Source organism: Cricetulus griseus, chromosome 9, assembly GCF_003668045.3.
Source record: "Cricetulus griseus strain 17A/GY chromosome 9, alternate assembly CriGri-PICRH-1.0, whole genome shotgun sequence".
Taxonomy (NCBI): Eukaryota; Metazoa; Chordata; class Mammalia; order Rodentia; family Cricetidae; genus Cricetulus; species Cricetulus griseus.
The window spans coordinates 11632243-11656649 of NC_048602.1; the positions used below are offsets into that span (position 1 = coordinate 11632243).

Below are 24407 nucleotides of genomic sequence, written 5' to 3' on the forward strand. Positions count from 1 at the left end.
CAGTTCCTACCATGTGAGCAGCCGTGTAAACTCCCGTGGCCCTGACGTGGTATAGCCACCCTGCCTTTCTTAGCATGATGAGGTGCTCTTCCCAACTGTGGCTGACACCGGGCCCTGCACAGGCCTCAGAGTCAGAGGCTGCCGCCTCTGTGATCACTTGCTCTTAGGTCCCAAATGCCCACCTCATTGTGAGGTGTCCAGAACCGAACTGGACCCACCCTGGAAGGGCGGCCTGTGGTGGTGTCATGCCGATGCGGGTCTGAGATGAGGTTTGACTTACAATAATGACTTTATTTTAACATATTTAATTACAGAACATAAAATAGCTGGAGGTGGGCCCCAGCTCCGCCCCACACTGAGGCTACCAGGAGAAGGCCTGATGATCCTCTTTTGGGGTTTTCCTATGGTAAGGCCCTATTGCTTTCCCAGGGGAGGAGCCATGCAGATGAGGAGGCGGGGCCTCCTCTTGGCCCCACCCCTTCCCAGGTTGGCCTTCCCCCGAATGCCCAGGCTGTGCCCTACCCGGTCTCAACTCCTTCCTCTGACCAGGAACCTGTCCTCTGCTGCCCCGCGCTGCCCCCACCCCCTCTGCAACCTAAAGGGGAATAAATACAAACTTTACAAAGTAAAAGGGGGTCCAACGTTGCCGTGGGGCGGGGCAGCAGGCCGAAGGCGGGGCCATCGAGCTGGGCAGGCCCTGGTGCGCGGCTGTGGGCAGCTCACATCATTCCTAGCTGCAGCAGCGTGTTGGCATAGGCCATGGGCTTGACGTTGGGGTGAGGCTGCAGAAGGAGAGGGACAGTCAGAGGACCCGCTCACTCGCAGCCCCTGCCCAGGCAGTGCTCTGCCTCAGGCCACTCACCACTGCTGTGAATTGGTGGAACTGGGGCCGCAGGTCTGAGCCCTGGAGGTGGATGTAGGAGGCTTTGTTTCCCATCTGGTCACTGCAGGGACAGGGACAGGGGCAGAGAGGCTGTGTGGTCGGGGCTACAGATTAAGAGAAGGGGGAAAACGGGGGGGGGGGGGGGGGGGGACAGGAGGGAACTGTAGGGAGGAGGAGAGAAGAGGGAGACACCATTCTGTCTACACTCGCTGTAGACAGAGATGGTGGCGGCAGAGAAGAAACCACACTCAAGAGGGCTGGAGGGGGGAAGCCTGGGAAAGGTGGGGGAGGAGCCTGGAGACGGGATCTCACCATCACCATACCGAGATCTACCTTATTGACTGGAGGTGCAGGGGACAGAGTGATCTGACACCACCAGGATGTCACAGCCTAGTCTAAGAACAGAAGCCCACGCAGCCCCGTGGCCTGGCTCCCTCCACACACATGGAGGGGGAGGGAGACAGTGAACTCTGATGTAAAGCCTCGGTCCAAGGGAAGAGGACCTAATACCCGGGGCTGGGGACAGCGCCGGGGCCACAAGTGTTCATTACATCACCATGTATGCACTCTCTGGTGTCCTTCCTTCCTATGGCAGAAATTTTCCATGAGGAAAGTTAAAGCCAAAACCTGCCAGAGTGGCTCAGGCCTATCTTCCACTTGAGAGGCACGCAACAGAAATGTCCTGAGTATGGATGACACAGCCCTGGACTAGAGTAAGACCTGGTCTCTAAAGCCACACAGCAAACCCTGTGCCCCGAGCAGAGGGTGGGAGGGGGAGACGCACCAATAGTTGGGGGCAGAGAAGACGGTGACACAGCGGCCACCATGGGCCACCTCATAGCCTTCAGCCTTAACTTCATGGCTGCGGATGATGTACTCCAGCTGGTTCTCCTCCAGGAAGGCCTTGGTGACATCAGGCCCAAACTGGCAACTCACACCCCGCTTGCTGACGGAGCGCCCGTTCTGGTAGGAGCAAGGGAAGAACAGGAGAGTCTGGGTGACTGCCGGCTTGGCTTCACCCACCACTCAGCCCCCACTCACAGCAAGACACCACACTCACCTGTGGCTGGGGATCTGACCACAACAGGTCACACATGGGACCTGGGGGAAGGGCAGAGGGTTAGAGACTTATCTTCCGGGTTGCACCAGACAGGGGCCTACCCCACAGTACAGCGTGGTGGTGGGGGTGATGGTGGTGGTGGGGTCTGGCCGGGGACATCACTGTGGCCAGGGCTCAGGGCCTGCATACCAGTTCTGAGCTGGCCAGTTCCCGCTACCTCTCATTCAGCCTGAAGCCTCTTCCTGCCCGAAGCCTCCTGTGGCTCCCCACTGCCCCAGCAGCAGAGCCCACGTTCCCACCAAGGTCTGTAGCTCTCAGGATGTGGCCGCCAGTATTATGTGTAGCAGGAACCTCCGAGGGCCAGCCCCACCCACCCCACCCCTTCACTCGCTGCTGTCCTCCCCCACTGGCCACAGCCTTGCCCTTCCTCTGGTGCCATCTCGAATGTCACCACCCTGCGGAGACTACCCACATCATCTATGTCCTCAGTGACAGGTGCCTTCATTCCTCTGCAGCGGGAGGGGAGCAAATGGGTGACAGGTGACTGAGGTCTCCCAGCTGGCATAGTCCCACTGACTCAGGATGCAGGTGGGGAAAAAAGTGGCCCCGTGCTTGCCAAGGGCATAGTCTGTGGGAGCCCAGGTACTCCTCTCTGTGCCCGGAGTCACTCACCTGAGTCTGGTGGCTGCCGATTCCGCTCAATCTTCCGGATGTCATCCAGGGTGACGCCATCCTCACTGAACAGGCCTCCATGCATGATCTGGGGGAGGTGTGTGGTCTCTGTGAGGAAAGGAGGCCCCCTCCCCCGGAACCAGCATGCTGCCCACACACGGGGCGGGAAGGCCTTCGGTCCTCACCAGTACTTTGCCATTGATGCACTGAGCCAGCGGGAGCCACTCAAACACCTCACTGAAGAGCTCATACATCTGGGCTGTGTATTTGGCCTTCACCTCGCCTTCGAACCCGTAGATCTGGTTCATGTTGTCTGTCTCGTGGTTGCCTGGCCACAACAGGGGGACAGGAGAGGACCTTCAGGCCTCCATGTTATCATATACCTACCTGGCAACCTTCAGGATAACCTTGAGGCAACCTTGAGGATAAGATGGCCCCGCCCAATGACGGCAGGCTGGCACTAAGCTTCCCAAATGAGTGTCCACCTCCCTACTCTGCTTGACCTTTGTGCTAGACTGGTTTCCCCAGGGAGGCTGTTGACACCTGCCATGTATAAACTAGAAAAAGGCACCCCTCCCTCAAACCTCTTGTCTGGCACCTGCCAGCAATTGGCAGCAAAGTCCCACACCGAGCTGTCTGTGGCAAGTGCAGTGCCGACCCTCACATGAGGCTGCTAGTTCAGAGCAACCTGTCCAACCTTACTTGGTGGCACCACGCAGAGCTCGGTGAAGTCACGAAATGCATGGCTCAACTACTCTTTCCTTTACAGTTGGAGACTGGGGCATGGCGGGGTGGGGCGGGGCGGGGCGGGGCGGGCCTGGGGGTGGTGGTGGTGGTGGTGGTGGTGGGAGAGTATGATAAAACCCCCATTACCTCGAAGAAGATGAAAGTGATCTGGGTACAGGAGCTTAAAGCCAAAGAGGGTTAGGATCACTTCAACGGAGAAGGAGCCTCGGTCCACAAAGTCGCCATTAAATATCTTTCTTGTTAAGGAAACCATGGTGGGGGTGGTGGATGGGTCGGGGGCAGTCCCTCCTGTCCCCCTGGCGTCAGTACCTCCAAAGGGGGTGCACCCCTGGCCTGCCTTTGGACTGACATGCCCTGGGACATCACAAGGACCCAACTTCACCTGTCTTGGGGAACCACAGATGGGACAGACCCTTCCCCCAAGAGTACGCAGCCGAGGGACCCTACCCTGTGGCTAAGCACCAGGGAAACACCCCACGCCAGGGTGTGGGGTGTATGCCCACAAGCCCGGCATGGGGGAGAGGGAGGCAGGAAGCTCAAGGGTTAAAGCCAACAGGAGCTATACTTGACATCTCACCCCAAAAAAGCCCCAAATAAAACAAAACTGGGAAAATACAGGGGGTGGTCCTGCTCATCTGCTCACCGCCTCCTAATGACCCTGTGAGGAAGACCTTATCACCCCACGGTCCACATGAGGGCACTGAGGCAGGAGACGGGACAGCCTGCTGGAGCCCTGGGCTGGGTGGACACTGGTGTGTCACCTTGTAGCCTGGAGCTGCAGTGACCACAGTAACAGTAAGATGGCGGTCAGTCCCGGTGTTCTTCCCTAGCGGGGCGCCGCCCTCTCCACACGGGGCGACACGGGAGGATACATAGGGGTTGGTCTCTGAAGGTAAACCGTTGAGCTCAAATATGTTGAGCAGGTCATAGAACTGGCCATGGGTGTCCCCGCACACTGTAATCTTCTCTGTCTGGAAGAAAAGAGGCCACCGGAGAGGGAGGGGCCCAGAGAGAGATGTGGGGAGGGGGGCAGAGGAGAAATGAGGGGAGAGGTCACATGGAGCAGGAAAACCCATGCAAGACACAGGGCAGGGGACACGGCAACCAGGAAGCAGACGGGTGTGTGTGGGGGTGGGGGGGTGAGGTACAGAGAGAAGGGGCGTCGTGCAGGTGTTTCTCAGGCCCTCAGCTGGGTGACCTACCAGGCCGCTCCCCCTCCCCCTCCCTCCATGCGCCCTCCACCCTGCAGCAAGCACAAGGCGCACCTCTTTCAGCGTCGTCTCCACTAGAGTGCTCAGCTTGCAGAGGACTTCCTTCACCTGTACTAGGATCTGGGAGACAGGGCGGGCTGTAAGTAGAGCTGCCTGGGGTGAGAGTTCAAGGTGCTGCCCCTTTAAGGCCCTTGGAAAGCCTCAGTTGCCCGGGCGCTACTGGGAAGGCCTGGACTACTACTGGGTGCCAGTTAGGGACAGAGGTGGCCTTCAAGAGGGGTTGAGGGGCCCATGTGTCATTCAATCCTCGTGACTGGGGGCTTGAAAGATGGCTCAGCAGCTAAGAGCATCGGCTGTTCTTAAAGAAGACCAGGGTTTGATTTCCAGCACCTACATAGTGGCTCACAACCGTCCACACCTTTAGTTCCAAAGGATCCAGTGCCCTCTTCTGGCCTCCACAGGTACTGCACACATGCAGTGTAAACAGACAGGCAGGCACGTCTGTCTGTCATTCCAGCATAGAGGAGGCAGAGACAGGCAGATTCCCGGAGCCTGTGGGCTCGCCAGCCCAGATAGGCTGGTGGGTTTCCAGCTGAGTAAGACCCCGTCTCCTTGTTCTCACACCTACAGACTCACGCATGCTCTACATGTGGGTGCACACATGTACACAGAGCAGGCCTGCACACACGTAATGCATGGCCATAAAGCTCCTGGAGATATAAGCCTCTCTCTGCAGAGAAGCGGGCAGGGGACCTTTCCACCCTGCAGCGGGTATTGGCGTTTTGACAATCTGCTGGGGGGTGTACGGGGGACACATACTTGCAATCCTGGCAGGTTAAGTTTAGCTTGGGGTATATAGTTTCATTCTTTTTATTTTTCAGACAGGGTCTCACTCACTGTGTATCTCTGGCTGGTCTAGAATTCCCTATGTAGAGCAGGCTGGCCTTGAGCTCAGAGATCCACCTGCCTCTGCCTCCCGAGTGCTGGGATTAAAGACGTGTGCCACCACCACCCAGCTAACTTCCATGTATTTTTAATAACAACATCAACAAAACCCCAAAATTTGGGGAGAAGAGAAAGTCTCATAAAAAGAACCCCCAGCCCCCCAAAGCCAGGCGTTGGTGGCGCACGCCTTTAATCCCAGCACTCGAGAGGCAGAGGCAGGCAGATCTCTGTGAGTTCCAGGCCAGCCTGGTCTAACAGTGAGTGCCAGGATAGGCTCCAAAGCTACACAGAGAAACCCTGTCTTGAAAAAAAAAAAAAAAATCAATCCCCCCAAACCAAACAAAAGACGGGAGGTGGCCACTAAGGAAGCTGTAAAGACTACTGTTCTTGCTACCCCTAACAGCCAACATCACATTCCAAAAGAAAATTAATAAATGCATCCAAAATCCTGAAGGAATCACACCACAGATGGTGACAGTAGCCCCTCAGGGGGGAGGGGGGAGGCGCCACACCAGGGGGTTTACAGCTGCTCAGGCTGGTGGCAGGTAGCTCCTGTTGGGGCTATGACCAGAGGCGGGCTGTGACACTATCACAGGAGGGGCGACATGTATGGCTAACTCTGTCCTAGAAATAGGACTTCTATTGGGGGCTGGAGAGATGGCTCAGGGGTTAAGAGCACTGACTGCTCTTCCAGAGGTCCTGAGTTCAATTCCCAGCAACCACATGGTGGCTCATAACCATCTATGGCTATGATCCGGTGCCCTCTTCTGGCATAAAGTAGGACACACAGATAGAGCACTTATATACATAAAGTAAATAAATCTTTAAAAAAAAAAGTAATGACTTCTGTTATCTGAGATCTCTCCCAACCATGCACATCCTCGCTTACTCAAAGGTGGCACGGGTGGGTGGTGTGGTACCTGGTAGGCACACTTCCGGTGCAGTTTCTTCTGTTCCCTATACCACTGCATGAGCTCTTTCATGAAGGTGATTGTCACTTTGCCGTCCTCAAGCTTGGGCCCACTGTATTCATCTTCAATGGCTGTAGGAACAAGGGGAACAGTTAGTGACTTCAGTCATGGAGGGGCAGGAAGGGGAACCTGGCCCAGAGGGATGGGGTGAGGCGATGAGATAACTAAGATTCCCATGATGCCACGGTACTTACTCCTGGGTCTTAGGTCAGCCCACAGCTCCTACACTCCCTTAACTCTCTGGCCAGTTCTAAGCAGTGGCTTTCTCCTCTGGCGCCTGTCCTCTGGAGAGCTGTTTTCCCCGCCCTGTGCCCCACATTCTAAAGGAGCAGCTAAGAGGGCGATTGCCAAATAATCTCTCTTCAGATTCAGAGCCCAGAGCACCTGGTGACCTTCAGGTGACATCGGAATGTGGGCCACTCCTCCTAGCACGGTGCATGAGCAACCCAGCATGGGGACTGCTGGGCCAAACTGCACAGGGCTGTGTCCTCCCAAGGGACTGCGCGCCGTGCCTCCAGGAAGTCACCGTCCACTGTGAAGATACTCTGGCCAGAAAGAACAATGACGCACACCCTGATTGATGAAGACCCCGAGAGTGTGTGTCTGGGAGGGAGGCAGACAAGCTAGCTACTGTCTCGCTGTCAGGAGGCAGGTCCTCAATTATAGCCGGCTCCCCCACTGACTCCTGGCTCTCAGGCTTCTCAGGGGTGAGCAGATGGGACTTGAGTGTGGTAGGACAACAGCCAATGGTCTAACCCAGTGTCTGTCTATGTAGTGAAGTCCTTGTCAAGACTCCAAGGCAAAGGCAGGGACCTGGGAGCTCCTCGTCTAGGGTCCAGACAGCGGAGCCCACGAAGGTTGCTGGAGGGCAGCTCGCACGTCCATGTGCTCGTTCCCTCTGCAGCTCTTCATGTCTAGGCCGTATAACAGATTGGTAAACACCCTGCTGGGCTCTGTGAGTCACCTGACAAATTAATGAAGTCTGAAGAGTGGACCGTAGGAGGCCTGATTCACCCCCAGTGGGTCAGAGGCATGGTCAAAACAAATCTGGGACTTGGAACAAGCGATGCCGTGGAGGCGGCTGGTTCCACAGAAGCACCACGGCACATAGACACACATACTCACACAACACGACACTCAATGAATGCTTCTCAAAGCCGTGTGCGCGTGGGAGGGCTTGGGGCTGCGCCCCAGTTTGTCAGAACTCATTGGAATCAGAGGCATCTGCAGATGGTACCCACTACAGACCGGAGGACCCGGTTACTGGTGGAGAAATCTGCATTCCATCTTGGTGACCAGGAGTCTGTGCTGACTGCTAAGCGAGATGAGGAAAAAACTATGCTCTTCCCATATACTGACAGCACTAGGGCTGGGAGTGGATTTGCTGGGATGGCACTGGTTCACAGAAATGTGGTCCGGAAGGAAGAAGATAAGGAGTATGACTTCTGGGTGACCACGTGGTCACACTCTGTACAGGGCCACAGCTGTGTTGTGCTCTCATTGAAGGCACCAGCTCCACATTCTACTAAGAAAACGTGACCGGCTCAATTTCTTGGTAAAGCTTTCTAAGCTACAACTGAAGTAGAGAGAGTCGGGTCCCACACTGGCCTGAGACCAACTTCAGCCTCCAGGAAAAAGTCACACACCTGCAGGGACTTCTGGTCACCAAAAGTGAAAGAAACTGCCGGAGGGAAGACCAAGACATTCTGAGAGCAGAAGGCCTCGTGTGGAGGAGTTGTTTACGATCCCATTATCAGCTCCCCAAAGGAGCCTTCCTACAGGGGGTTCTGAGGGTCCAAATGCAGGGACCTGGCTTTGTCCTACAGGGGGTTCTGAGGGTCCCAATGCAGGATCCTGGCTTTGGATCCTGACTGCTGCAAAGTGAAGGATACACCAGGCTGTGTTAGACAGAGTCCAGAATCACCCAGGAGACGGGCTGCTGGGCCTGTCTATAGGGAGATTACTGTACTGATTGAGGGGGGAAGACCTTCCCACTTCGGGTATTATCTATCTATCTATCTATCTATCTATCTATCTATCTATCTATCTATCTATCTATCAAAAATGTGAAAGTTGGAGAGATGGCTCAGCAGTTAAGAACATTTGTTGCTCTTGCAGAGGTCCCAGGTTCAATCCCAAACACACACATGGTGGCCCACAACCACCTTTAACTCCAGTCCCGATAGAATTCGATACCTTCTGAGGGTACCAGGCACACAAGTGGTGTACAGATACACGGGTAGGCAGAACACCTTCACACACTGAAATAAAATGAGTAAGACTTCTCGGGTTGACAGGACTGTGAGCTGGAGTGTTAATAGGTGTGCTAAAGGTTCACAGAGGCTGGTGGATTTGAACACACTTCCTGTGATACACATACCCCCTCTACCCGACTGTATTATGGGATGTACAGTATTATCTCACCAGGTAATGAATGCCTTCTCCATTAAACACAACTGCGGAGCCCACACCCTGGCAGGAGTAAGTGGCCATATCAACTAAGAACTGGGCATGCTTCCCATCCACGTGCAGCAGGGGCAGGGCTGGTCGGGACACATTTCTGTGCAGTAGCCTTAGGCATAGCCTTGACTGGGGCTTACAGCAAAAACTCTGGGCCAGAGACATTCAATGTGAGGGCTTTCTCTACCTTGCGGTGGGACAGTGACTGAGCCTGTCCCTGTGTTGATGGGCATAACCTGAGAAACCACAACTTCCAGGTGAGTCACTCTAGGGACAGCAGGGCTCACAAGCATCACACAAGGTGTGTGTGGGGGGGCCCTAAGGGGCAGGGGACCGCTCCTCAAGGCGTACTCTGAGAAGCTGGGTATTTACTGACATTTGGATAGCGCCTGGTCATAGCTTGCGATGGACCTAAAGCTTCTAGGTGTATGCACGGCCACCGCAATGTGAAAGGACAACCTTCCACTTGGGAGGACGCCTCTCCCGCAGAAGCAGGGGACAGCTGTGCTTGGTGGCTACCAACGAACTGGGCGGTGTTGAGGCCCAAGTCTGTGCCTGTGCTGACACAGTCAGGCAGGAAGGCAACGTGACCATGGCTGGGGAAAGGGGTGTGTGTTTGGAACAGAGACCCAGGAAGGTCAGAGGAGCTCACTGAAGCAGGAATGATCCACGTCAGTCACTAGTTCCCTGACATCCCAGGACTCATGCAAGAAGGTCACCTGCTCCAGGGAAATGAGTGGACATGGGAGCTGCAGGACTGCAAAGATGGTTGAGTCTAGACGTGCCCACTCAGGAACAGCTCACGTGCTGGGAGCTATGGGACAGTCCTATGGGGGAACACGCTCAACAGCTGGTGAGTTGGGGGTGATGCTGGTGGTGGTGGGGGTCCCGCAGCTCCAAATGGGTTGTGACAGGACTTGACACTGTCTCCAGAGACTGTGGCTTTCCTTGTGGGGGAATGGGGGGGGGGCTGACAACAAGTGGCCAAAGCGTGCTCAGGAAACCAGAGGACAATGCACAGACATAGGTGACAACTGTCATCTGTTCACACCGAGTGACGGTACAGATTATAACATCTAGCCCTGGCAGGGAGACGTGCTCCTTAGAGCCGGCTCCCCAGAGAAGTGGAACAGGCACCCAAAGGCCTGGCTGGCTAAGATGAGAGGAGACAGCAGGCATGGTGACTCACCCCTGTAACCCCAGCACTTGGGAAGTTGAGGCAGGAGGATTGTCATGAGTGTAAGGCCAGCCTGGACTAGAGTGAGCTCCTTTATGTCCTGACCCCCATACACACACAGGCTGGACTCACACACCTGAGCAAAACCAAAGGAACGCGTGACTGGGGGTGGTCGGGGTGTGTGTGTGTGTGTGTGTGTGTGTGTGTGTGTGCGCGCGCGCGCATGGGCGCGCGCTGTGAGCAGAGAGCTCCTGTTAAGAGACAATGTCACACAGTCCTACCGTTTCTTCCTGTTCTGACTCCCTATCTCCGCTTCCCTTCTGTCCCCAAGCCTGAAGCACTGTCACAGGGTACTGGAACCGTGGGGGATTCTTAGGCATGGCACTCGCTGTGGCTTAAAACCCTATGCCGATCACCCCATCACGTAAAGCCAAGGGTGACAGCGAATAAGGCCCCGACATCCACAAGACATGGTGGTGGCAATGGAAGCAACACCTGTTTGGCACCATGGGCCCTGAGCCTAACTAGACCCTGGGGAGTGACTAGAGCAAGGGACGTGTTAGGCCATGACACCCCAAGCTTACTCAACGGTTCCCACTCTTGATTGAGACGGAGGGGAGAGGGCTAAGGAAGACAGCAGCTGTGGGTGACACCTGCATCTCCAAACGTCCCCTGAAACCCCGCCTTTACCCACTTAGTGTGTCAGTGACGCGTGTGCAGGGGGTGTGGTGCACAGCCAGGCCCACTCACTCATGCTCTCGATGTCCAGAGAGTCCACAACAGAACGCCGGTGCTCGTCGCCCGCGATGGCCCGCTCAAAGGCCTTCTGTTTCACAATCTTGCTACACTCTTGGTACTTCATCTTAGCATCCTTGTCGTTAGGCTTCACCTTCACCACCTGGTCAGGAAGAGAGAGTGAAGAGGTGTCACACTCCGGAGGGCCAGCCACCTAGCCCAGATGAGCCACCAGGGTCGCTGCGCTTGTCTTGGACTGCATGCACAGCCCCGAGCTGAGGAAAGGCCAGCGTCGGACCACCACATGCTAGCAGGACAACCCTGGCCCTGTCACTCAGGATTCAGTTTTTACATCCCCACACCAAGCACACTGAGCTGCCCCCCAGGATGGCTTTAGAGGTCAGGGCATTGGCCCATGCAAGTGCCCTCACTAAACAACTGCTGCCCTGTTAAAACCAACTGGTGCCGGGCGTTGGTGGCGCTCGCCTTTAATCCCAGAACTCGGGAGGCAGAGGCAGGCGGATCTCTGTAAGTTTGAGGCCAGCCTGGTCTCCAGAGCGAGTGCCAGGATAGGCTCCAAAGCTACACAGAGAAACCCTGTCTCGAAAAACAAACACAAAAACAAAACTGGTACCCAGCTGAGCAAACAAGTCTCAGGCTCCCAGCACAGCCAGTCGGGGGAGCTGAGAGGGAGGTTAGAGTTAGAGCAGCCTGGACTCCTAGCACCTACTGTCCCTTAGTATAAAGTAGGGGTCTGCTGAAAGGACTGAGACAGGAACGAGGGCCTTGACACACAAGAGGGACTGTGCAGGTGACAGCCAGCAGCTTGCTTCCCCTGGGGCTTTATGGGAGACTGAGGCTCTAACTGCCGTTTCCTGGTATTGGGATAGGAGACACGGCTCAAGTCCTAGCTTAGCCACTGGTGATGGAGGAGCCTGGGGTAGGTGATCTGGCCTAAGTTTCCTCCCTGGGAGGGGAAACTAGTAACAGTGTCACCTGAGAGAGCTATAAGCATGAATGAGGGAGTACTTTGAAAAGATCCAAGACAGTCCACTGTGAGCAGGCAGTTCCAGGCCACAGCAGTAAAAGGGGCCTGCCTGCACTGCTCTGTACCGCCTCCTGCAAACTCAGATTTCAGGAGCTCACGGGGGGGGGGGGGGGGGGGGGGGGGGGGGCGAGGGCGGGGGGGGGGCTGGTGGTACAGGTCTAATCTCAGCACTTAGGAGGTAGAAGCAGGATGACTGATAACAGCAGGCTAGCCTGGGCTACAGAGTGAGGCTCTGGGCAACAGACTTCATCTCTGAGCCTTAGTTTGGCTACCACAACTATAATCGGACCAGTCTGACCTGCTGATGTTTAACAGTTTCCTCTGAGATGGAATCATTCCATCCTACAGGGAAGCTCCTTAAGCAGACAGATAAACACCTCAAAATGGCTTCAGGGGGCTGGAGGGACGGCTCAGAGGTTAAGAGCACTCACTGGCTGCTCTTCCAGACGTCCTGAGTTCAATTCCCAGCAACCACATGGTGGCTCACAACCATCTATAATGAGTTCTGGTGCCCTCTTCTGGCATGCAGGCAGACATGGAGGCAGAGTGTTGCATACACAACACACACACACACACACACACACAAATAAATAAATAAATAAATAAATAAATAAATAAATAAATGCCTTCAGGATGTCCCTAAAATTGCACAGACTTACTAGGCGCCCCCTGCAGAGCAAGCAATAAAACTGCTAAGAGTAGCCAAGCTACAAGGGAGACTCTTGAGACCAGACCAGCTGCCTAGAAGAGAGAGAGAAACCAGAGAGAAACCAGTCAATGTGCCCGCAAGAGGTTTAGACCAACCGAGGCACCAGGAAAGGACATTCTCCAACATGGTCAGTTGCCTGCAGGCTGTGCAGTGTGCTTCAGGTTCCCAGCTCTGTGAGCTGTCATCCATGCTGGAGCGGGCTTGGGTGATAAGCTGTCATTTCTACTCCTGTAAGTAACCCCTCACTCATACTCCTGTTAGGTAACCCTGATAAAAACTCACTGGTTCATGAACTTGGACTTTGGTGGTGTGATCTGTTGCAAGATCCCTATCTGGGGTAAGCAGACATGTGTGTTACTCATCTATCCCCCCAAAAAGCTTTGTCACACACCCGCTGACCTACACAGCCATCCCAAGACTGGCCCTCAGAATTTCCCCCACCCCACCGCAAAGCTGGCTGGCTGAGTGAGTCAGAGCCTGGGCAAAGACAACCCCTACTCCCTGCAGGTGCTTGGCCAGCCTAGGCCGGGCCACCCGCCAGACAGCTCTACTGGGGAGTAGGTGTGGTGTCAAGCTTGAGGGCTGCCAGCTTTAGGCAGCCCTTGGAGCCCTTCCCAGCGAGAGGCGGGGTGGCCAGGCTCCCTCTACTTCCCAGGATGAAGTCCACATGGCTTCAAGCCTAGCCCTCAAGGCCCACCCTATCTTTCTCTGTGGCCTGGTGCTGCCTCTCACAGGTCCCCAAGTATGCCACACTGCCCTTGTCACACACCCTTCATTCCTAATGCCAACTTCCTTTCTGCTCCTTTCCCCCATGAAGCCTCCAGGCCGGGGACAATGTCCCTCCCACCTCAGTGGCACTGGGGGCACAGAGCTGTGTCCCCATCAGGGAACGAATGCCTCCTACGGGAAGAAAGGGTGACAAGCATGTCCTAGAAGCCAGACCTGTCCTCAGATGGGCTGCAGGCTAAGGAGAAAGATGGGGCTGGATGCCGCTGTTGTGGTGAATGACTCCGGCTCACTGTATCCTCTACCCAGCTCCGTGGGGTGGGTGGGTGGGTGGGTGGGTGGGTGGGGGCAGCAAATCCCCATTAGACAGAGTGGTAAAGTTATTAACCCAAAAGGTCAGGGTTCTGTGCACTCCTGGATTAGTCTGTGTCAAAGCCCAGGCTCCTGAACGCAATAGTCCTTCCAGCTCTGGGTTCTGGCCTTCCAGGCAGGGCATGTGTCTTGCTCATCCAAGACCCCCAGTTTCTAGAAAACAGCAGTGGTGCAAGCACCCCTACAGAAGGCTGGTGTGAGACTTTACTGTCAGGCCCACCCAGCAGCAGCAAACACTCAATTCCCATGCCTGCTATGCGGTGTTGCAGTGATTGCTAGGTATGACAGGAAGATGGCCCTGTCAAGCTCTTCTCCTGAGGGCGGGAACCATTTCATACCACAGGACTCTTTGGGGTCTGAGACCCACTGCACCAGAACTTAGTGTCAGCACCAGACAGTTCATTCCTTTCTCTCACTATGCAGCCCAGGCAGGCCTTGAACTCAGAGATTTGCTAGCCTCTAACTTCTTGTCTCTCCAGCGCTGGAATTAAAGGCATGCACCACCATACCTGGCCCACGGTCATGTCTTTAAAAAGTGGCAACCAAAGCCAGGTGCAGTGATGCACCCAGTATGCCTGTGATTCTGGAAGCCCAGGCAAGGGGATGGCTTCATTCTAGGAGTTCAACGACCACCTGGGTTACATATCCAGACTCTCTCATAAGGCAAAAACAAGCAACCAACAAAAGATGCCATGTGGCAGTGTTCTGTGACACACATAGGGTCCAAGTGCACCCTGCACTGGGGAGACTGGGATCTGTGCAGGCTGCATGTGATCACCGCGCTTTTGAAGAAACGAGATGTCTTTAAAAGCTGCCATCTTCAGGGGCTGAAGTAGGGCTTTGTGGCTTGTTACTTGTGAGGGAATTAGAATTAGATGAGGTCGAGAGGCTAGGTCCCCTTGGTAGGATCAGGGACTTTATAAAAACAATAGAACGGGAGCGTGGCTCAGTGGAAGAGCCCATGCCCAGAACCCACCAGTGAAGGGCTGGGGGCGTGGCTCAGTGGAAGAGCCCCTGACTAGAATCCCCCAGTGAGGGGCTGGGGGCGTGGCTCAGCTGCAAAGTGCTTGCACAGCCCCAGGTTTCATCCTCAGCATTGAAAAAAACAAAACAAAACAAAACAAAAACAACAAATGGCACTGTCAGCTGTCAGGGTTCACCAGCAGTCACTACTATAAGCCCTGGGACACGTGTTTGGGAACTGGGACTCACTGGGATAGCAGAGGCCATTCAGGGTACATTCCCTCCAGCAGGGTGCCCCCAGCAGTCCCAACATCACCCACACAGCTCTGCTGGCACCAAGGCCTGCAGTCCTTCCACCTGGGAGCAATCCACAGTTATTCAGGCCAGCTGTGGCTATCAAGGGACGCGCCCGCATTTATCAGAACTGAGTAAGGGAGACAGACCAGCAAGAAGAATCAGAAAAGGGCATTACGGTTCACCTGCAGGGCACAGACAATGAGATTTGGCCCAGAGGGGCCAGATGGTGCATCACTCAGCAGAGAAAAGCTAGGCTCCCGGCAGGTAGCCCATCAGAGACGGCCTTACACACAACACATCCTTTCTCCAGCGAGTGGGTCCACCATGACACACCCAGTGTCTGAATGATGGAGGAGGTGGGGACACCAACACTGCTACCTGCCCAGGGGCGGGCATGTTAGGAGCCTGCCTCTGGGGATATGCCACCACCTTCTGGGATTCCTGTGAGACTGCAGGGGAGTGACCTCTCTGACCTCTGAACCCCGGTTTCCTCGCCTGTAAATCAGGGACCATGGAGATCAAATGACTTTCGCAGCATCAACTTTGCCAGCATCTGAGACAGACCAGACCAGACCAGACCAGACAGACCAACTCTGCCTGTCTCTTTGGTATCACTCTATCAGGGGCGTCAAACTGTATTTCTAAGAAACACAAAGGTAAAGTCTATTCCAAACCAAACAAACCCCACAGGACCCCTGGGCAGGGCAGAGTATAGGAAGACCCTACCACTGCCCAGGTCTGGCCTGGGCCTGCATGGCTGACTGTGTTCCAAGTGCACAGGAAAGAACACAGTGACACCAACTGAGCTGTGACCCAGGAAGATGGGCCCACGTGGAAGGGCTATGTGGGAGAAGTGGGGTAAGTGTGTGTAGGGGTGCAGCATGGCCCTGTGAGGGAGACGACTACTACTACGAGTCCAAGGTAGGCCCCCAAGCGGGGGAGCAAACAGACATGCCCAGGTGCCTGTGCCCTTACAATGTCCTGGCACCCGCATAAACCAGGGGCCGCAGGCCCACTTCACCATGGGCCTGGCTACCCAGAGGACATGGCTGATGCAGAGTGAAAAGCAGGCACTCCCCAAATTTACCCACTCGCTCAACCCTCACAATGGCACTGCCAAGTAGGCCTATGTGTTCCCTGGTTACAGGTGAGGCCCAAGGCATTTGAAGTGACACGCCTGGGCCTGGGCTGAGCGGGCCACCAAGCTAGACATCCAGATCTTGGAGCCCGTGCCTTCATATCCTGCTCCAGTGGCTGCACACCTGACTCTAGCCCACAGGAAGAGACAGACACTGGTGGCAGTGGGCAGCGTCTATGCTCACACACGTCGTAAACAGGGCTTTTTACAGAAGGAGCTGCTTTTCTTCTGCTGGAGACGGAGGGCTAATGGCAGACTGTGCTCCTGACTCACAGACCCACACGGTTTCAACTGTGGAGCCAGGTTCCAGTCTCAGCTGTCACTCCTTCCAGGTGACCTTGGAGAGGGGCGTCTTCTTTCTATACAGGGGTAAATTCAACGTGCACAATGCTCACAGTCAATACTGAGTTCGCCAAGTGCACACTGAGGCTGAAACAGGCCGGAGAGGGGGAGCCATTGGTTCATTTGCTCCACCCAAGGCCACACTAATGTGGGTGGGATGGACTTACTGTATGCTGTGGGTATGTGTTGCTTTTATTGGTCGATGAATAAAGCTGTTTTGGCCTATGGCAGGGATGAATATAGCTAGGTGGGAAATCCAAACAGATATAGAGAGAAAGAAGGCGGAGTCAGGGAGACACCATATAGCCGTAAGATGCCAGGACATTGCCTGTTTAGCCATGGCCACGTGGTGATACACGGATTAGTAAAAATGGCCTATTTAATTATGAGAGCTAGTCAGTAATATGCCATTGGTCAAACAATTATAATATTAAGCCTCTGAGTATTTATTTGGGAACTGGCGGATGGGAGAGAAACCTCCATTTACACCACACAGTTCCTGACACAGAGGACAAGACCTGGGTAGGTCCTCTATGACCTCTAGCATCTTCCAGGAGGAAGTTTTGGGGTAGGTCTGCCATAAGCCCAGCCTCTCGGGCTTGGAGGGTAAGGAGCCCAGGCTCCTGCTGGGGTTTTCCAGGGCTGAAAGTTTAGGTGCCAGGTGTGGCTCCACCTCAAGCTGGTTCTGCAGATTGCTATGGATTTCCCTCATCACTGCGGCATCCACACAGCCTGGAGTACGGTTCGGATGCAGGGTGCCTGCCGTCCCCCAGTCTCACAGAGAATCAGAGTTAGACGCCAACCTTGAGAACACTCTTAAAAGATCCTAATTCCTTACCCTGAGTAAAGATGCTTCTGAGTAAAGAGCCCAGAGGGGCAGAGACCCTGCCTCTCCTCGGTTACTCATTCATCCATCACCTGGCCTTCTGGCCCCTATGACCTTTATTCACCCCGGTACCAGAGCCCCAGCTGTTCGCTGTTCAGGTGACCACTGCTCTTCTTACTGTAATCCAGATTAGGCTATCGAGGGACGAGGGGGGGGGACTGGATACCAAGCTCACAGAGATCACGCTTTGCGTTCCACCCATGGCTATCATTCCGCCCCCTTCACATTTTTGCCCTTTGCCAAGTGTCACTTGACCTAGGCCAGGCTGAGTGACTGCAGGCATGGCTCCTCAGCCCTCCTGGGACCCTGTGCACACACAGAAAGGGTCCACTGTGAAGGGCTACCGACAGCAAGGTCAGCAGTGATCAGAGTCCCTGAGCAGGGAGCTAACTGTCTGGGGAGGAGAGATGCAGTCAAGGACTGCATACAGAGTCCTCACCTGTATGACAGGAGCAATCTCCTATTCTCTGGGTGGCACTTCACAGAGCCACTGACTCTGTGAAGGGCACAGAGCACACCTGTCCCAAGTGGATGTCCTGGCAGTCCCTGCTACCGCCATCAAGGCTGTCATGTCAGAGCACATCAGCAGTAGGCAGTGGTGGATGAGGAAATGTCATCCAGGTCCCTTCTCTCATGTCCACAGGGGAACGTGTCCCTGGAGGCTGTCTGTCCCTCCACATGTGTCACCCTGCTCTACTTTCTCGGAACCGCTACTCTCTGCCTACAGTCATTTCCCTTGCCTAGTCAGTGACACATGGCTCCCACCTGCCAGATTCTCAAGCTATCAAAGGTTTGTTCGGTCCTTGCCAGTAACTGCTACCATTACTAATCACCACCACTATCAACAGTCGCAGCAGTCACAAGGCTGAGCTACCAGCGACCACAGACTACGTGCCTGCATGGCTCCAAGCATGCACACAGTAGAAACTCTCCTGCAGCCACCCGAGGCTGGGCCTGTCCTCAACACGCTGAGGGCACAGGAAGGCAGAGAAGCCAGGTGATTTGTCCAGGGTCATAGAGAGCACGATGGCCGAGAGGTAGAATCCGAGAGCCTAGAGTCCTCACGGCATCTGGGTGAGCCTTTGAAAAGAGGAGACACAGAACAGCTCCTCCCCGTCCCTGGTGTTCCCCCCTCCACCTGGCTAGGGTACCGGGAGCTGGCCCGTGCCCGAGGCCCGGCTCACCGTCTCGTAGTCACGTAGGGCAGCTCGGAACTTGCCCAGTGCCATGTTGCTGGCCGCCCGTCGGTAGTAGCCTTTGATGTACTTCTTGTCAAGCTCGATGGCCCGAGTGGCATCGCCCAGGGCATAGCCGTAGCACTCGGTGCGCAGGTAGGCCAGGCTGCGGTTGCCATAGTAGATAGCATTGTTGGGGTTCAAATCGATGGCCTGACTGTAGTACTTGATGGCGTTCTCGTAGTCCTTGGCTGTGGAGGAGAAGGAGGCATGAAGCCCTGTTGCCACAGGTAGGGGGGATCCACCCTAGACTGACGGTCCTTGTTACAAAAGGGAAGACTAGGGCTGGAGAGACGGCTCAGTGGTTGAGAGCACTGGCGCTTCTCCCAGCAGACCTGGGTTCGGTTCCCAGCACCCACACGGCAACTCACGGCTGTCTGTAACTCCAAGATCCGACACCCTCACACAGACATGCACGCAAGCAAAACACCAATGCACATAAAGTAAATAAATAAATATATATTTAACAAGAGAAGATTGGGGTTCAGTATGGACTCTGTCCCTCCTCCCTGTCCCCAATGTCTGACCATAGCCCAGGTTTTGAGGCTCAGGTCACAGTCTCCAGAACCTGAATCAATCCACACATCGGCCCAGCAAAGTCCAGGCTGGGCGCTACTTCCTTCAGGGCTCCAAGTCTCCCCATGATCAGAGGGGCACGTCAGGGAGTGCCAGCACTTCCATCTAAGCCAGGCAAACTGAGACAGTCCGAGCCTGTGGCTGTCCAGATGCCCAGAGTAAGCAGACAGGTCCAGAGATGGGGAGAGCGGGAGGATGAAGGGAGGGAGCTCTTTAGGCTGCGAGGAGGAGCTACAGCAGGTGTGGAGGGCGACCAGCTGGCGCAGGAGGGCAAGCGCTGGGGGAGGGACAAGGGTAACTCCCCTCCAAGGGTAAAAGGTCAGACTCTATGGGAACTGAGGAGCACAGCTGGGCCCTGGGCTCTCCATCAACCTGTGGGACCCTCCTGTCCCCACAGCATAAGCAACATCTGGTGCTCACCTGACACAAACCACAGAGGCCTAGTTCAAGGTCAGAGCCCCAGTCTGTACTGGCAGAGGTTAGGCCTGACCCCTCCTCCCGAGAGGTCGTTACACAAACAGCAGAACTAGGGCCTCGGGCTGCTCTGAGAGACCTGCCCAGGCTGGGAGACCGCAATGTACCCGAGGCCACACAGCACCCCAGGACACATGGATCTTCAAGGAACCGGAGGGAGAAAGCCACATTAGCCCATCTCCTGATGAGGGTTGCTCAAGCTCAGAGAGGGAAGGAAAGCCTGCGCTTGGGGTCACATGGCAAGTGGCAGATGGGAATTCTGAGGCAGGTAGAAATGGCAAGGCCTCTATCCTACCTCCACGTGCCCTGGTGGGAGCCTGACACAGCACCCGGCTCAGACAATGGGAAGCCGGCCCAGCTCTGGTTTTTCAGGCTGGGTGTACTTGGACAACTTCAATACCCTCTCTGTACTTGAGTTTCAACCTGGAGTGGGGTTACTGCCCTGACCCCACCTCACCGTTCTCAGAGTACTCAGGGACTGTTTGCTGAACCCTCAACACCGTGAGGAAGGTGTCTGTCACCCTTCCTAGAGCTCAGGACTGATCTGGGGACACAGCCTTGCCCTCCAGGGACTGCTGGTGTATCAAGGAGAGAGATCTATCTGATCCCAGATAACAGTGACAAAGTGCTCTGGGCTCAGACAGCCTAAGGGCCTGATCCAAGACATGGGAGAGGGATGTGAGCAGAGGCGGCTCCATGAATGGGGAAGGAAGCACTTGGCCAAGGGAGGAGAGGGTTGGGGGTTGGGGGACAGGGAGAGACCAAGACCAGAGGCAGTACAGCTGGTCCTGGGGGTGCAGCTCAGCAGTCCTTCCTGGACTTCTGTCACGAAGTCCAAATGTCCCCTCTCAGGAAGCTCCACTTGACCTCCGGTCTGGGTGAGGCACCACCCTGCCTCCACCTTCCCTGCCCCAGTTCTGCCACTCTGGTTGTCTCCTAGGCCCATGAGCCCCAAGAAGGCAGGACCTAGAACTTCCCAGAAGCCACGAAGGCAGGAAGGTGCAGATGGCGGCACAGTTTAGAGGGCCCCTCCCAGGAATGTCAGTGCCTCTGAGGGCTTCCTTGGCATCCTGGCTGGGCTCCAGAGGCTGCTGGTTAGTACTCAGGTGGATAGGTGGGACTTCACCAAGTGGCAGAGAGTGTGTAGCCTGACACCCGGTGGTGCAGATTCCAACACAAAAGTGCAGACAGAGAGCCTCTTGCTGGAGCCTCAGCCCCTCAGACCACTTGTCCGCACCTGAGAACCAGGCTGCACTTGGCCTCACACACTGCCAAATGGAGGAGGGAAGGAACAGTACACACAAGGGACAGGAGGCCCCCACCTTGAAGGCTTCCACCGGCTGTCACACTCCAGCCAGGGGCCATCCTGCAGCTGCGGCAGTACAACCCTCCAGGTATAGTCTTCCTTCACAGAGGAGTGCCCTGAACCACCATGCAGTCCTTCCCCTACCACAACCCTTAGATCATGAAGACCCATAGGTGAGAACAGCCTCCTTCCTCAGGAAGAACGGGAAAGAGCAGAGGCTTGCTTCCTTTGGACTGACACTGAGCCGGGGACCGGGTTCTATCCCCAGAACCTTTACAGTAGGGCTGAGCTCTCAGAGGAACCCTCTGTGGTTGGGGATGGGCCTTCTGAGTCCCCGAGACACCCCCTTCCTTCACAGAGTACCCCTTTCTCCCCACTGAGGCCAGATGAGTCCAACAAGGAGAGCTGAGCACGTGGAGAGAGAGGAAGGAAGGGGATATCCGCCTCCTGCTCACACACTCTGACCTTGGGCAAGAAGTTTCACTCTGAGTCGGCTTCGGCTTCCTCTATAAACCTAAACCGCCACCCCCATGCCCCAGGCAGGTTCGGCTCAGGAGTACCTGGCCACCACAGGGGTGCAATGAAAGCAGCAGCAATTATTCTCTTTATTGGTATTCTTGTAGTATGAGCCTGGGGTTGTGCTTGCCACTGCCTGTCCACAGCAGTGGGAGGTCTGGACCAGGAAGGGTGCTCCTTCAAGCCAGCTCTAGGCCAGGCTCCTCTGGCTGACTGCCCTGGCCCTGCCCTAGGGTCCCGAGAACCTGAACCTCAGGACCTGGGAGGTGGGTGTGTGGGTGAGGTGAACGGTCCTCCCCATGGCTAACTCCTTCCCTCACTTGTCCTCAGCAGCAGCCCAGTTTCGGGTTGCTTCTCTCAGGCTGGGCCTGGTCACCTGCTGCTGGCAGCCTCCAGCCTTCTAAGCCCCCCAAGTTCCGCAGAGTGTCCCGATAGCATCTCTTACACCCATTAGCTCCCCTCCCACTCTAGTGCCCCACCCCTGCAGAGTCCTATTCTGCTCTGCCCCCCCCCCCCCGCTTCCTGCCCCCTCCCCCCCAAATCTTTAGAAGACACAAATCTGAAGCAGGGTTATTTCTCCAGAACCTAAGCTGAAGGCTCCTGTCCCTTCCCATGGCCTAACTCTAACCACCTCCACCCCAGCCCCACTCATCTAAGTGCCAGGCTCCGCTCACCTTTGGGCCCTGACCAACTGCCACCCTCCCCCTCTCTAGGAAGCCAGCCTCATTTCCTCCCTCCAGCCAGGTCAGAGGTTCCACCCTCTCAACTGTCCTCCCTCAGAACCAGCTGGGCCACTCTCTTAAAACCCTCTGTATCTCCTTGCTGCCCTTAGGATGATCTCTATAACCCCCCCCCACACACACACACAGAGAGACATCTAAGGCTCCTCTACCTACTTTTCCCACTTTATTTGTGACGGTCTTGCTATGTGTTCCTGGCTGTCACTAAACTCACAATTCTCCCGACTCAGCCTCCCCAGAGCTGGGCTGGCAGGCATGCACCACAGTGTCTGGACTTACCTCCACTGGGGCCCACCTCTCCCTAGGATTCTAGATCTTTCTCCCCCGCTCCCCCTCACCCCCTACTGTCTGCAGATGTTTCCCTGGGTCTGTATCTCTTTTGGCCCATATCTGAAATAGCACTCCTAGGGACCCCCCACCCACTCCCCCTCTTGCCATCTGCCCCCATTTCTCCACCCTCCTTCAGAACTGAGACGCTTGTCCCCCGGGGGTCCCCAATATTCACCTGCCAGGAACTTGTGGGCTGGCTTTATCATTCACAACTGCACTGTCAACATCATCGCCTTCACCTTGGAGGCGATGCCTGGGGCTAGGTGATCAGGCAACTGGCTTTCTTTCGGGAAGAACCTTCCTCTCTTAGCCTGGGGCACCTTTCCTAGTTTTCCTTCCCTCTGGCTCACTTTTTTTTCTTTTCCCTCAGCAGCCCCGTTTCGGTTTTAGGAAAATGCCATTCTAGGTTCTCTGTAGATCCCACTTGTAGGTAACTTCATCCATTCCCAGGGCACCTCCAACCACGGGCTGGTCACACTCCAAATTTTCCCCAGCCCAGACTGGCCCATCTATCTACTCAATGTGTCTTTTTTTTTTTTTTGGACAGTCCAGAAAACCCTTCATAGGTTTTGCTCGATCTGGTCCCTCATCTTACTAATCTCATCTTGTATCAAGTCCCCCCCCCCAAGGCTTGCTCAAGCTCCGACTAAGCCAATCTGTTTTCACTCGTTCTGCAACTGAGGGTCTCTGAGCTATGTCAACTGACCCACGTGGGAAAGAAACCCCTTCCCAATTCTCCTTAAAAAGCCCTTCTCCCGGGCATTCCCTAACCCGGCTCTATCCAGAGCAGACTTTAACCTGCACTCTCTACTTTTGGCACCTCGATCCAAAGTGCTCACCGAAAGTTTTTAGCAATTGTCGGGGCTGCTTGAACCCAAGCTATGGGTCCTCACTCATTGCTACAGCCTCCGGAGCCAAGCACGTGACAGTTCATGCAAAGGTACTGAGGGAATGAATGGATGGATGGATGGAAGGATGGACGGACGGACGGACACATTCCCACATCGCACTCTTAACCCAAGGATCACGCCAGCTCTTTCCTGCTCCACCTCTACTCCCTACTCATCACCTCGGATCACCCCCCCCCCCCCCGCGCGCCCCAACTAAGTCTCCTTCCAACCTAATCATCTATCTCGTCCATCCCCACAGATCCCTTCTCCCTGGGGGCCTTCCCTCCTCCTTCCTCAGTTGGCCAGAGTCACCTCGGGTGTCCCCCGCCGCTCGGCCAGCGCCATCACTGCCCTCAACACATGTCACTAGCCGGTGGCGCCCTCTTCAGGTCTGACCTGCACCTAGCAGCACCTCTGTCTGTCCAGGTCTCGCGTTTTGGCAGCAATCACATGTCGGGTGTCCCCCCCCAACCCCCGCTTGTACCCCCCCCGCATCGTGCAGCAGAGCCTGCCTCAGTCTCCCCACCGCGGCGAGCGGCTTCTGCTCCGGAACCCCGCTTTCTCCAAGGACTCTCTCTCTCTCCCCCCCACCTCCACCCCCCCCACCACCACCCCGGGTCTGGGCCGCCTCCTCCTCGCGCCGGCTGCCTCGGGAGGAACCTGCATCCTCGGCGCCCACAGGCTCCGGCTCCGCGTTGCCATGGTTCCCCGCGGGGGGCCCCCGGCCGGCTTCCTCCCGCGCGGCCTGGACCGCTCGCCCCGCGCCGGGCCCGCACGCACCTTTGAAGTAGTCGTTGGCCTGCGTCTTGAGCTCCTCCGCCCGCTTCAGAGCGCCGTCGGCCGGGGGCTCGTCCCGGGGGGGCTCGGCACACTCAGCCCGCTCGCCCTCCGCCATCGCCATGCCGCAAAGCGACCCCCCCTGCCCTGGCAACGGCCGCTCGCGGCACACAGGCCGAACCGTCGCGAAGGAGCGCCGAGTGACCGCCGCCGCTGCCGCA

The 24407-nt window shown here is 55.8% G+C and overlaps 1 protein-coding gene across 1 annotated transcript; it reads right to left on the reverse strand.

Annotated features, from left to right (window-relative positions):
* Positions 1 to 265: 265 nt before the first annotated feature.
* LOC100761879 (serine/threonine-protein phosphatase 5) lies at positions 266 to 24388 on the reverse strand. The gene is made up of 13 exons (XM_027431324.2): positions 24190 to 24388; positions 18527 to 18768; positions 10877 to 11024; positions 6439 to 6560; positions 4628 to 4693; positions 4235 to 4333; positions 3489 to 3594; positions 2801 to 2943; positions 2616 to 2703; positions 1944 to 1984; positions 1668 to 1846; positions 863 to 944; positions 266 to 782 (listed from the first exon to the last, which is right to left on the reverse strand). Exons 1-13 carry the CDS (start codon positions 24308 to 24310, stop codon positions 720 to 722), a joined length of 1500 nt encoding a protein of 499 aa, XP_027287125.1. The 5' UTR covers positions 24311 to 24388; the 3' UTR covers positions 266 to 719.
* Positions 24389 to 24407: the final 19 nt, after the last annotated feature.